We start from the raw sequence: 14,394 nt of genomic DNA, 5'->3' as shown, positions 1-14,394 counted from the left end.
AGAGAAATGCTATGTGTGAAGGCTCTGAATTACTAGAGAGCAGCACCTCCCTAGACCTGAAGCAGACCAGTGTAGCTAGAGCACAAAAGAAGTGAGGAAAATGGAGTTCCCGTCGTGGCACAGTGGTTAATGAATCCAACTAGGAACCATGAGGTTGCGGGTTCGATCCCTGGTCTTGCTCAGTGGGTTAAGGATCCGGCGTTGCCATGAGCTGTGGTGTAGGTCACAGACATGGCTCGGATCCCATGTTGCTGTAGCTGTGGCGTAGGCCGGCGGCCACAGCTCTGATTAGACCCCTAGCCTGGGAACCTCCACATGCCACGGGAAGCAGCCCTAGCAAAGGCAAAAAGACAAAGAAGTGAGGAAAAAGCTAAAGATGGACTGGAGTCTAATTAGGCAGAGATCTGTAATCCATATTGTTCTGGACTTTTGTTTCCTTCTAATAAATATCCTATAATAGGAAGCTACTGAAGGATTTTAAGAAGGATAAAAGGAAAAAATATTTTTAAAAGTCTTTCGAGTGCTACATCAAGAATGGATGAAGGCAAACAGTGGATGCAGGCAGACTCATTATGGTAGTACAGGTGAGCAGTCATGGCCACCTAGACTGGATGACAGACAGACAGGTTAGAAATATTCGAGAACTATTTTGTGGCCAGGACTTGGAAAATGGATGATAGAAACAAAGGAGGAAGAAGAATCAAAGACTTAGAAATGTTTGGCTTGAACACTAAGACGGGATGCCATCACATATTAAGATGGGCTTTCACTAAATATTTAACTGAAAACATTAAGATGGGTTTTCATTAAAGCATCATGCAAAGCAGATTGTGGAATAAAACAGCATTCTTACATATAATTAAATCTTACAATAATTAAGAAAAACCACAAAGTCATTTCATCATTTCAAAGTATATTCCTTGATCAACTACAGCCTTTCTACAATTTCTCAATGTCTGAATTTACTAAAGACAATCAATGTCAATTTTAAATTCTTGTCACTTTAAACCAGGCTCCTACTGCCTTTAGGATAACCATAAACTCTTTAAGCATGGCTTACAAAGCTTGGTTCCATACTCTGTCCTGTGGCTAAGACTGCCTTCTTTTAGTTCTTGGAATATGCAAGGTTCCCCTTCTGCCTTTGGGTCTCTGCACATCTCCTTTGCAATAACACTATTTCTAGTTAAAATCTACTTGTTCTCTAGATTTCAATACAACCATCACTCCCACAGGAGATTAGGCCCCCCCAACGTATGCTCTTGTAGAAAGTTATACTTTCTCTCGAGAACTTAGTTTTTAATATGCATATATACATATATGCAGGGAGCATACCTGCTTCTATCTAGCACGGAATCCCTAAAAACCAGTACAGAATCTGCCATGCAGCAGGCATTCCAGTTTCTGTTAAACAATGAACCAATAAGGCAGCAAGGCAAAATGACAGCTAAACTCAGACCTGATCCAAGGTCTGCTATTCAGTAGCAATCCTACATCGAGCTACAGACTACAACAGTTTTTATCATCTCTGAAACAGAGTAAAACATAAACAAACATAGCCACTTTGTGGAAAAAGAACCACCAATGAGAAAGAAATCTGGCAAGGGTTTTTGTTTTTAGTAAGCTAAATGCTACATAACTGCATTTTGCTGAAGACAGAGAGCAAATAAGATACTCTTCATAACCATTAAAGAACTAAAATAATCATTAAAACTGTGAGGTTAAATGCAGTTCACCTAAAATTCAGTATTTATAACACAAGTATATCCTTAACTATTTACAAGATTTTAGCTCTACTAAAATAATTTGATTTAAAAAACAATACTGCATAAGAAAATTTCTGGATTGTTTTAAAGTGTTAACTGTTTTATTTCTTTTGTTGAATACACATTTGCTTTACTGGCAGTCCAGATAAACAAGTATATAAAGGAAATATTTAAATTTTTCTTTTGGCAGGTGTCAAGATAAACCGTGTAGATTAAAATGCCTCAATTTAACCTGAAGAAATGGTTTTGAATCATATAAATTCTTAAGAAGAAAAATAAAGACTGTCCAAAGGGATTCTCCTAGTTTATAACACATTTCCAGAATAACTCTCAAAAAAAAAGAAATTCAAAAATACTCATCAACTACTTTAAAAATATGTCAATACCATATGGCTTTATGAAATAACTTCTAAAATTTATATTTTTTTATTTAAAAAGGATCCCAAGTTTTAAATAAACTGCTAGCAATATCATTTTCTTCACTTAAAAGTGCATATCTCTGAGGGTGGGACATACATACTTTTGAACAAATAATGGTTTTTACAAATTTTTAACATACACACACAGACCAAAAAAAACCACTTAAAATATTTTTAAAGGAGAAAAGAGTTTTTACCAAAAGTCATCTTTAAATAGACTGCAGTAGATGACATTGTTTTTTGCTTGTCTTTTCCTCTTTTTATACCATCAGGATTCTCAATGAGATGCTTTGGCAGTTTTAAGACATATCATGGTCTCTACCAAGAGACACTGACATTAATGATGTCCGTGGCGATGGCAGCTGCCTTGACAGCTCAGTCTGAATCGAGCCATTACTGGACTGGTTCTCCAAATGAGAGGCAAAGGTGCTCTCTTCTCTCACATCAAGAGTTTGTTCAACTGAAGCTGCCTGGGGTGGAATATTATCTACAGTTTTGTTGGCATTATTCAAGTTGTTACTAAGTGTGGTGAAATCACACTCCTTGCTCAGGACACCAAATTCATCTTCTATTGTAACTACATCTTTAGTTTCAAATGATTCCAAGGAAGAAGCCAAAAATTCACTTTGCAGAGGGTCTTGAGGACCACTAGGGTCACATTCTACATCCTCCTTTACTTCAGAATCCTTATCACTGTCACTGTCAATGGTAATCACAACTGGGGAATGTGAAGCATTATCGCCATGGTGTTTCTTATGCTTCTTCTTATGTTTCTTCTTTTTCTTTTTATGATGTCTAGCTGTATCGGTAGCTTTCCCTTCATAAACTATCTCTACACTTAGGCTCCGGGTCCTTCTCCTTCTCCTCTTGTGTTTTGTCTCTCTGTCTGATGATCGGCTGTCTGAAAAGCTGTCACTCTCATTTTTGTAGCTTGCATCCAATTTTGATGAAGATTTTTGGTAATGACTTTCCTTTACTTTAGAAGCAAATTCACGAGATGGCTGAGCCATTTCATTAGCACCTTCCAAATGCCGCGTTTTGTATTTTCGCTTCCCGCCAGGCTTTTCATTTCTTGTCCGGTCAGGCCCTGTAGATGCAGTCCTTGATCGAGTACTAGACAGGCTCCTTGATCTATGCCTTTCATAGTAGTAGTATTTCCTTTCACTGTGATTATTTTTTTTCCTAGCATTTGTTCTTTCAGAAAAGGATGAATTAATTCTAAACTCTGGACTTGAAGATTGTCTGGAATAATGAGCTCTGGACAGAGTCCTTCTCCTGTAAGATGATTCGTAGCCATCCCTGTCCTTGTTTCTACTATAGTAAGTATACTCCCACTTATATCTGCTTCCGTAATTATTTCTTAAATAGTAACGATCTCTATTTCTGCTCCGTGATCTTCTTTTACCATGATCACTGCTACGAGATCTTGATCTGCTTGTGCTTTCACTACTTAGAGACAGAGTCTGGCTTCTTCTAGACCAACTGCTATCTCTAGTTCTTGACCTCTTTTTGTCTCTTCTACCTCTAGGTCTGCTACTCTCCCTGCTTCTGGATCGTTTGCTTTTCATTCTTTTCTTCCCATGATGCTTTCTACGATTCTTCTGATCATGCCCACTCCTACTCTGGGAGCGTGAATCTGAACTTCTCGATCTTCCCCTCCTTCTGTGTCTGTGGGTATATGGGGAATATACTCTGTCTCCTCTGATGGATGAGCTCAGGTCTCTGGGAGAGGACAATGATGTAGAGTGTTTCTCTTCCTTCTTTGATTTGATTCTTGTACCAGAATCACAATGACCTTTATTTATTTGTTCATCCTTTCCAAGGACAGACCTTGGAGATGAACATCTGCTAACATCACTATCACCAGAACTGTAAGACTGTTCTTGTTCTTGTGTCTTCACTGTCTCCATTTTCTCATAAGAGCCTAATTCCTCAGAATCAGAGGACAGTTCAACAAGTTCTGGGGTCCTCTCAGCTAGTGGCTTAACAAACCCAACAATAACACAATTATCTGAAGAAGAATCACTGTCATTATTTAGGTCTTCATTGGTTTGTACTCCTTGTATCTGAGATGTGGCTCTTCCTGTTACAAGTTCTTCATCCGAGCTATCAGAAGTATTTAAAAGGGAAGACATGGAAGCCTGCACCTGCTCTGAGCTTGAATATGATGGCCCTGGAGTTTCATCATCCCATGGTGCTTGACTAACAGTGGCTACATTAATATCTAGCTCTTGGGTCTCAGCTTCATCTGGAGATATTGTTATGACTGAAGAATCAGAATGGCTACCTTCTTCATATGAAGGAGCAGGGCAATCATAATTTGCATGCTGGTCAAAAGCTGCCATATTAAAAGGAGATCGAGCAAAACTGATAAATTCATGTATAAAATGCTCAGTCCGATTAAGTAAAAATGGCCTTAAATCAGACACAAATGCCTGACTCTCCAAGTCATAACGAGTAACATTGCTCATGATGATGTGCTGGACGATATTCACCAAAGATCCATGAGCTCCAAAGAGAACCGTGAGTTCACGTTTTAACCAGGGGACTAATCTGTGAAGGCAAGCTGGATTTCTACGGAAAAATTCAGCTGAAATATCCCTGTAGCGACCACCATCTTCAATATTTCTAACTCGAGCACCAGCACGATAAAGAGTTCGCCTAAAATTAATAATATCCTGTTCTTGAATTTTCCGCAAAGATCTTTCGTCTGCAGTTGTTGGCCTCCTCACTGCAATCTGTCTCATGAATGGAGAAATTTCACCATCTCTGGGTCTTGCTGAAAGGCCTAACCCTTCAAATAGTACTCCACTATCTGGTGGAGTTGTTGTTCTTCTATTCAAGGGACGACTAGGTGAATAAACAGAAGCACTTCGTTCCCTTGTCATAGTTGTACGGTAGCGGAATCTCCGAACATCAGGAGTAGCAAAGGAACCATTGTGTGAAGGCCTTAGGACATACTCCTTGAAGTCATCTTCTGCCCTCACAGAATGGAAAATAGAATCAAAGGGCTGTTTACACAGTGGACATTCAGCTTTGTTTTTTGACCACTCCTGTACACATCGAAAACAGAACTTATGTAAACAGCGATCTAAGTAAGACACATTATCAAATCTATCCAAGCATATAGGACACTTAGAATCAGGAGATGCATCAGCTGGAACTGTTTGCTGCAATTTGCTAGTGCCTGCTTTAGGTGAAAAGTTGTCCATTTTAAATTCCTTAGCGGCTGATGCCATTATCTGTAAAAGGGAAAAAAAAATATCAGTAACCTGATAAAAGAGGAATGACTAAATCTGAAAAAAAAATGCAAATGACTGAAACACACTTTGGTGAAAATAGCTGAGTAGTTCACTATCTTTGTAACATAAAAGGGCAGTGTAGCATAGTAACATAGTACTTAAAGCACAAGATCTAAAAGTCAGATTTCCTAAGTTTAAATCCTGATTCCACACCAGCAATGTGACTAAGAACTAGTTACTATCCTCACGCTTCAATTTCACCTGTAGATCACTGATAATACAATCTGCTTCACAGGATTTGTGAAGATGCTTTAAAAAAACCCCAAACCCTTAGAAAAGGTGCCTGGTACTTAGTAAGCTCTCAGATATTATGTAATATTCTCTTACTCTTTAAAAAAAAATTGAGAAATATTTGAACTGTACAAAAAATTACAAAAGAAAATATACCAAGTACCCATGTATCCACCACTCAGATTTAACAACTAACATTTTCTCATGATTATCCCAGATTTTTAAAAATGTTATGTCCTCCTCCCCCAATCCTCTAGAAAACAAACCCCCAAAATATCAGAGTTCTCAGTTGGAGTTATTTCTGTGTAAGGTCTTATATCTTTCATACATATGTCTCAAAAAATATGGACTACTGATTTTATTTGTGGTAGGTATTACATATGTCCCTTTAAAAATAGCTTTAGTGAGAAAATCTGCACACCAGAAAATTCACCTATATTTAAACAAGTTCTCTACTTTTGGTGGATCTTTCACACACAGAAAAGGATCTTTTAGTGAAGATTAAATGAAGTAAGTAAATGTAAAAAGCACTCAAGAGCAGTGTCTGGTTGTAGCAACTGCTGAGTAAATGTTAGTTGCTGCTATTATTACTACACTAGTATTATACTACACTATTGTTACTCCACTATGATATTCAGTTCATCACTGACTCCTTTCGGCATCCCTACGAAGCTTTTTTTCAACTTTTTATTTGATCCAGTCAACTACAAAGTATCCTGAAATCATGCTTTCAGTCCCCTTATCTTTCCCCACAAGGATCACTAGAATCTTAAAGACTAGTTTTGTTTTCTTTAAATTTATCAGTTTATATTGGTCCACAACTTACAAAATGATTTTGCCAGAGCTGAAATCTAATTGCATTCATTTTGGCCTTGTTATCCTATAAAATCTCTCTTCACCTGTTTTCTATACTAATCATTTACATATGGCAAATATTAATTTCTTCCTGTATGTTTTCTTGGGCCTATTATCCATCTTTCTCCACCTCCTTTATTATAGGAAGTCCTATTACCAGTCACTGTGCTGTCTAGTCAAATAAAATTCGAATTTTCTAAACAAGAGACTCATTGGCCATATCCAGCCAAGAAAATTAAAAGAAATAAAACCCACAACAAAAACCTATGATTGTAAAATATAAATATTTCATCATAGATTTCAAACTAAACTTGCTCATCTAGGGCACCTTAGCTTTCTTTCTTTCTTTCTTTTTTTTTTTTTTTTTGTCTTTTTGTCTTTTGTTGTTGTTGTTGCTATTTCTTGGGCCGCTCCCGCAGCATATGGAGGTTCCCAGGCTAGGGGTTGAATCGGAGCTGTAGCCACCGGCCTACGCCAGAGCCACAGCAACGCAGGATCCGAGCCGCGTCTGCAACCTACACCACAGCTCACGGCAACGCCGGATCGTTAACCCACTGAGCAAGGGCAGGGACCGAACCCGCAACCTCATGGTTCCTAGTCGGATTCGTTAACCACTGCGCCACAATGGGAACTCCACCTTAGCTTTCTTAAGAGCCATAACTTACTAGGAACCAATTAATACTGAATGAGTTTCTTTACAGGGTCCAGATACTTCTAGTCCTCTGTTTTCTAGCACAGAAGTATAAAAATTACCACTGTTCTTAAACATAATGGAATAAATACATTAATGCCAACTGTATTTTTGCTAAGATATTTAAACCCTGAAATCTTAATACTGCATAAATCCTCAGCATTCCCCCTACTTCAAATATTTTTAAGTTCTCCTACTCAAGGAAGAAAACAAAACAAAACAAAACCCCTAAAAATAAAAGCCTTTAGGATAGGAGACTATGTGTGCATTAGGGGAAGGAGTGAAGAGTGGAGAGGGCACTGGAGAGGTTATCAGATCTGGATTAAAGACCAGGTTTCACCTAAAACAAACTCTATATACTGGGGAAATCCACATTAATTCTGGACTCTAGTTTGCCTCTCTATATAAGAAAGGGATTAGACTTTCAAAAATGACTGTGAATTTCAAGTTAATACCCTTTATCTTCATTTGTTTCTTTGAAATATGGACTCTATATGAATATAGACTCTAAATGTTTATTAAACATTTCTAGTTCACATAAAAATTACAACCTAGAATGTATTTATTAAAAATTATTTGGGGAGTTCACGTCATGGCTCAGTGGTTAACAAATCCGACTAGGAACCATGAGGATGAGGGTTCGATCCCTGGCCTTGCTCAGTGGGTTAAGGATCCGGTGTTGCCGTGAGCTGTGGTGTAGGTTGGAGACGCGCCTAGGATCCCAAGTTGCCATGGCTCTGGTGTAGCTGGCGGCTACAGCTCTGATTAGACCCCTAGCCTGGGAACCTCCATATGCCGCAGGAGCAGCCCAAGAAAAATGGCAGAGAGACAAAAAAAAAAAAAAAAAAAAAAAAAAAAAAAAAAAAAAAATCTTGGTAGTAAATTTAAAGTTCAAGTGAAACAAAATCTCAATTATAATGTTTAAAAAAATGGAATCTTAGTCCTCCCTTCCTTAGTTTTATAAGCCTGTTAACCAATTTGACAGCACAAATCAAAAGAATGACGAGTAACATCATCCACACCAGGTAAAAGGAACAATTACTAGTTCTGGTCTGTATTTCTACACAGGAATATCTTTAGCTACAAAGAAATGTATTCATCAGGAACATCAAGTAATAGCAATGAATGTAAATCACATTAGTGATTTACTCTTTCAAAATCACCACTAAATACTAAATTTAAAATATATGCTAATTCACATGACCCAGTACTCCACACCTATCTATCCAAGAGAAACAAAAACACACAAAAACTTGTACGTGAATATTCATAGCTGTGTTTGTTATAATAGCTTAAAAATGGAAAAAAACGGAGTTCCCTTCATGGCTCAGTGGTTAAAGAACCTGACTAGGATCCATGAGGATGTGGGTTCCATCCCTGGCCCTGCTCAGTAGGTTAAGGATCTGGCACTGCCGTGAGCTGTGGTGTGGGTCGCAGACTTGGCTTGGATCCTGTGTGGCTATGGCGTAGGCCTACAGCTATAGCTCTGATTCAGCCCTTAGCCTGGGAACTTCCATATGCTGCAGGTGCGGGCCTAAAAAGCAAAAACAAACCAACCCAAATTCCATCAACTGATTATGTACTATCTCTGTACAATAAAATATATGACAATAAAAAGGAATAAAGTACTGATACATGACATAACAGGGATAAACCTCTGCATTATGCTAAAAGTAAAAAAATTAATCACGAAAGACCACATGCTGTATGCTATTTTATGTGAAATGTAGAGAAGAGGCAAATCTATAGATAGAAAGTAGATTGATGGTTGGTAGAGGGGGATAAAGTTTCTCTCTAGGATAATGAAAATGTTCAATTAGATCACAGCTGCACAATTCTGTAAATATACTAAAACCCACTGTATCCTCTACTTTTAAAAAGTGAGCTTAGTTCCTTTCGTGGCTCAGTGGTTAACGAACCTGACTAGGATCCATGAGGATGTGGGTTCCATCCCTGGCCTTGCTCAGTGGATTATAAATCCTGCGTTGCTGTGAGCTGTGGTGTAAGTTGCAGACACAACTCAGTTCCTGAGTTGCTGTGGCTATGTTGTAGGCTGGTGGCTACAGCTCTGATTCAACCCCTAGCCTGGGAACTTCCATATGCCACAGGTGCAGCCCTAAAAAGACAAAAAAAATAAATGAATAAAATTAAAAAATAAAAAGTGAGCTTATATCTCAACAAAAATTTTAAAATAAATACAAATAAAGGTATAAAACAAGGAAGGCTAAAAGAGAGATTTAAGATTTGTAGGTTTGGGAGTTCCTGTCATGGCGCAGTGGTTAATGAATCCGACTAGGAATCATGAGGTTGCAGGCTCGATCCCTGCCCTTGCTCAGTGGGTTAAGGATCCAGCGTTGCCGTGAGCTGTGGTGTAGGTCGCAGACGCAGCTCGGATCCAGCATTGCTGTGGCTCTGGCGAAGGCCAATGGCTACAGCTCCGATTAGATCCTCTAGCCTGGGAATCTCCATATGCCTCAGGAGCGGCCCCAGAGACGGCAAAAAAAAACAAAAAACAACAACAAAAAAAAAGATTTGTAGGTTTGCAAGAGGAGTTCTGGCTCACATAGCAAAGGTGGACCTGATGGTAGATTTAATGTTACAGGTTCTAGAAGAAGGCTGTGATAAAGGTTTCTCTACCCTAGTACTCTAGGAATAATGACTTCAAATGAATTTCCTCACAAAAGAGAAGATTAATCAGCTCTTCTGAACACTTTTCCTTAACTGCTTCCCAAATTCCACATAAAGTTTACCATCTTTAGGATAAACTGATTAAGCAAAACCTTCCCTTACACAGATTCCGAAATGTGTTGGCTTTACTGGGGCTAAGAACCCTTCATATCACATTTTGGGGGGAATTTCAGATAATCAACAAGCATACATATCTAGGGAAAATGGATCAGAGGGGCAGGTGGGAAGTGATAAATAATCAGGAGTCTAGAGTCTAAATTAGACCACGGACTGGACATTTAAAAAACTTCAGTGATATAAACAAAGTAGGATTTCTCTGCAGAATTAAATATTTAATAAAGCCACGCTTCCTTAAAAGTTGTCTTTTATGGCACTCCTTAAATTATCACTATATATACATACAATTTAATCACTTGTTGATTACATTTGATGAAGAAATTGATGTTAATTCTAAATGCAGAGCCAGGGCTGAGAATCAAAACCACTTCTTAGGGTGTAATCTGGAGAAAGTTATTTATTTCCTCAAAACCTTACATTTTCTCAATTCTAAAATAGGTTAAGTAACAGTACTTAACTAAAAAAAGTGGTTGTGTGAAGGGATATATTCCATGTAAACATTTAGCACAGTACTTGGTGTGTAGTAAGAACTATTTTTTTGTCTTTTGTCTTTTCAGGGCTGCACCTGCAGCACATGGAGGTTCCCAGTCTGGGGTCTAATTGGAACTACAGCTGCCAGCCTACGCCACAGCCACAGCCACGCCAGATCTGAGCCACATGTGCGACTTACACCACAGCTCACCACAACACCAGATCCTTAACCCTCTGAGTGAGGCCAGGGATCAAACACGCAACCTCATGGTTCCTAGTCAGATTTGTTTCCACTGCGCCACAACGGGAACTCTGATGTACAGCTGTACAGTAAGAACTTAATACTGTTTTTCTATGTTATGTGAAAATAAAGTTAATCTTGGTCGTTTCCATCACCCATGATGGATTATAAATGCCCAGAAAGATGACAGTCTATAACAACTAAATGATCTTCATATTAATATCAGTGTTGCATTTAACACATCTAAGCAAAGTAGCTAAAATGGGTTCACCAAGTGGATGAACTAGATATACACCCCGAAGTATTAAAAGTAATCTGGGCCTTATCTTTTTTGACAGTAAAGAAATCACTGTACCTTTCTGAACTGTAATTTCATCACCAATCCCAAAGAAATCAAACAGAAGTTATAGAATCTACTGACCATAACACAAAATTTAATTTCATTTCCAGCAATTAAAAAGAACTACTTGGAAACCATTCCCCTCTAAAGCCACTCATTCCAGATAAGATTGCTTTGAGTGACTGTGCAAGTCATTGACTAAAAACAAGCAAAAAACCCCAAACTCTCACCGGCTATTAAATCTTCGATAGCTTTGTTGTTATTCATCTAAAAAAAATCTCGAAAATTACCTACCAAAAATTCTATCCATTTTTGCACTCAAATCACTATTTGTTTTTTCTCAGTACTGCCCCCTTCCAGTCTACCAATCAGCAGCCCGTGAGAAAAGCTGCACTGACTTGATGAAGAAGTCACAGGCTCAAGGGATGTAACAGTACACAGACAACTCCAACAGCCACAGCGACAGTCCCTTCCTTAGGGTGAGCACCGCGTGCATTACATAATCACAACGAACTAAAATATTGTTATTCCCATTTTACAGACATACTCAGAGAGGTTAGGCAACCCATCCAAGGTCACATCTCTGACAGAGGTGACGCCACGATTCAGACTCGACTGTTTTGTGTTTTGTGTCAGGTTTTTCCCTTACGACCAAGCTCCATCTAGTACACCGCCGCGCTCGCGCTCTCGGGAGCGCTGCTAAGAAACGCAGCCCTTCCCCGCCCACCCGAACCGCGTGGATCCACAGGTGTGCCGCAGGAGCCGTTGTCCCAGACCCCGGCCCGCCGGGTCGCGACGGCCCCTCAGGCCCGACCGCAGCTCCCGCGCCCCTGGGCCTCGATGCGAGCGGGAGCTTGGGCTCGCCCAGCCCTTCCGACCTCCGCGCCCCATTGTTCCCGATCTCACTCACCTCGGAGGATGCCGGTGCAGGCCCGGCTGGGGCGCTCGTGGCAAGCTCCCGGCGGCCCAGAAAGCTGGGTCGGTGACGGCAGGACCCACGAAGGCGAACCCGGCGACTTCTCCGCCGGCCCTCAAGAGCCGGAGCGGGCGGGGGCGCTTCACCCTCCTCGCGAGACAGCGGAGACCCCGGCGGCTGCTGCGACCCCTGTGACGTAAAGCGATCATCACCAATGGCAGCTTGGGGGCGGTGGCAGAAGGCAAAACCCACTTGGCAGGCCCAGCGCGTCAAAACACAGCACCCGCCAACGTAACGCATGCGCGGTGGAAGACGCCAGCAGCGAGGGCGGGGCCTAGCGCGCGCAGCCCGGACCCGGCCCTTCCCCCACCGTCCACCGCCCTCCGCCCCAGGAATGGGAGCGGCGAGAGCACCCCCCAGACAGAAATCGCTACCACAGCTTCACTCCTGTTACTATCAATCTCTCGGGGGGTGGCGGCAGGGGGGTTAATGTTCGCTTCTACCTTACCCGGAAGACACGGTAACTAGTTCGATCTCCTTTCAAACCTCACCAAACTCTGAGAAGTTACTGAAACTCTCTGCTGTACAGATAAAGGAACGGAGTTACACGGAGCTGAAGTGACTTTCGGTTGCAGTTACCAACCAACACCGGGATTCGAATGGAATCCCAAGTCCGAGGTTTACAGTCTTCAGAGACAGAGATCTATTCCAGTCTGGGGATAAACAGGGATTTTACCTATGACCACAGAGCCTTGAAATCGTCCCCAGATGACGTTTTCCTCCTTCCGCACTCCCCGAAAGCTGGATGAAAACTCTGTGCAGTTCATAACTGAGATACTTAGAGACAAGACATCTAGAGCCTAAAGCGGCCCGTTGCCTCATTCTACCGTTAGGCCTCAAATGTGCGCGTCCCAAACATTCTAGAGCTGAACTTACTACAACGGCCCGAGTACAGAACTCCGTCCTTTGGCTTAATATTTATCTGATCTTGCTACCGTTCTGAGCACAAATGTTCAACCAACACTTGTTGATTGGCAGGTACATTAGGCTAGGTAGTCCGTGCCAGGTGATTTCTTTTTATAAGTATCACTGGCATCAACAAGCCATCGCGTTCTCAAAGACTTTTTAAAGAAGCTCAATTAACAAGGACTCCCATAACGATGCGTTAGTTAACATAAAAGCGGGCGGCATTCTAGCTTACTTCAAAGATAAATATACACGAACGACTACCTATGTTGTGGGAACAAGTCCCGGAGGAAACATTAATTCTTCCACCGCTGGACGCCGGTGTAATATTTAAAACGTGGATTTTTTTTTCAAGTAAACTTTTAAATGCACACGACAGTACCTTATCCTGCATTAATACTGCACAGCAAGTGAAGGAAGATCGGCTGACGAGTCAAGCCTATCCCTCTCAGCGGCAAAAACAAAAAACCCACTTTTGAAGTAAATAATTCCTCGTTTCTCTCACCTCCTCCCTCAAAGGCGGGCTAGGCCGCCGTCACGTGACCCGCCCCCAGCTCCGGGCGGAAGAGGCCGGCCGCTCGATGGGAAACGCGCGCGGAGGCGACGGGGCGGGCGCTCGCGCCCGGCTGCAAGATGGCCGCCGCCGCCGCCGCCGCCCGGCAGCCACCGCCCCGGAGGATACTACAAGGCCTGTAGCTTCCGCCCGTGCCCGTGGACCGCCGCCGCCTCCTTACCATGAAGCCAGTGAGTCGCCGCACCCTAGACCGGATTTATTCAGCGGTAGGCCCCGGGCCTGGCGGGGCCCCAAGGGCTCGACTCCTCCGGCCCGCGGGTGGAAGGCCCCGTATTTCTTCAGCGCCCAAAAACTCCAAAATCCATTCCTGAATTAAGCTTTTCACTCCCTCACCTCGACTCCGCCTCTTCCTGGAGGACACGCTCTTCCGCTTCTTACGTCAGGGCGGCTTGGTGTACTCGCCTCCGGAACCCCATTTATTCGTTTGTTATTAAAATTTGCACCTTGGCAACGTGCAGGGCTGTCTGATGGGGGCGGGGAGGAAATGCCACTCACGTGTTTTTGCTTTTACTCCTTTTCTTGCATTTTTCAGTTGCTCCTCGCGGTCGTACTACTCTCATGGGGATATGTCATCTATGCATCAACTGTAGCTGCGCGGCGACAGCTAAAGAAGGAACACCCAGACAAAATGTTCGGGACGAATGAACATTTGTAACGCCTCTGAATTTAATTCTATGTATATACAGTTCTTTACCTCATGCTTATCGGACTCGTCTTGATTCACAATAAAATCCTTAATACAAGTTTCCACTTTCATTTTGGTGTAGTCTTTTGTAATAACCGTTAATGTATTAATTTATCAAATATTTAGGGGTTTGTC

At 41.6% G+C, this 14,394-nt stretch overlaps 1 protein-coding gene across 3 annotated transcripts; it reads right to left on the bottom strand.

The window, feature by feature from the left end:
- TOPORS (TOP1 binding arginine/serine rich protein) lies at positions 1,839–14,007 on the bottom strand. 3 transcript variants are annotated; one of them, XM_013980194.2, is made up of 3 exons: positions 13,735–14,007; positions 12,029–12,223; positions 1,839–5,424 (listed from the first exon to the last, which is right to left on the bottom strand). In XM_013980194.2, the coding sequence occupies exons 1-3, from the start codon at positions 13,735–13,737 to the stop codon at positions 2,482–2,484; spliced, it is 3,141 nt and encodes a 1,046-aa protein (XP_013835648.1). In that variant the 5' UTR covers positions 13,738–14,007; the 3' UTR covers positions 1,839–2,481. The 3 variants fall into 3 exon arrangements, with proteins under 3 accessions (XP_013835648.1, XP_005668133.1, XP_020920362.1); XM_005668076.3 differs by lacking the exon at positions 13,735–14,007 and adding an exon at positions 13,383–13,545; XM_021064703.1 differs by lacking the exon at positions 13,735–14,007 and adding an exon at positions 12,771–13,360.

Source organism: Sus scrofa, chromosome 10 (assembly GCF_000003025.6).
Source record: "Sus scrofa isolate TJ Tabasco breed Duroc chromosome 10, Sscrofa11.1, whole genome shotgun sequence".
In the NCBI taxonomy this organism is placed as follows: domain Eukaryota; kingdom Metazoa; phylum Chordata; class Mammalia; order Artiodactyla; family Suidae; genus Sus; species Sus scrofa.
Note: the sequence above shows the minus strand (reverse complement) of the source record. Positions and strands in the feature narration are given on the sequence as shown.

What these genes read in the sequence shown, in the direction of transcription:
- TOPORS (XM_005668076.3), bottom strand. An exon ending in CTGCACCGGCATCCTCCGAG is followed by an intron (nt 5,425 to 12,028) that starts GTGAGTGAGATC and finishes TCCCTTTTACAG; the next exon opens with ATAATGGCATCAGCCGCTAA.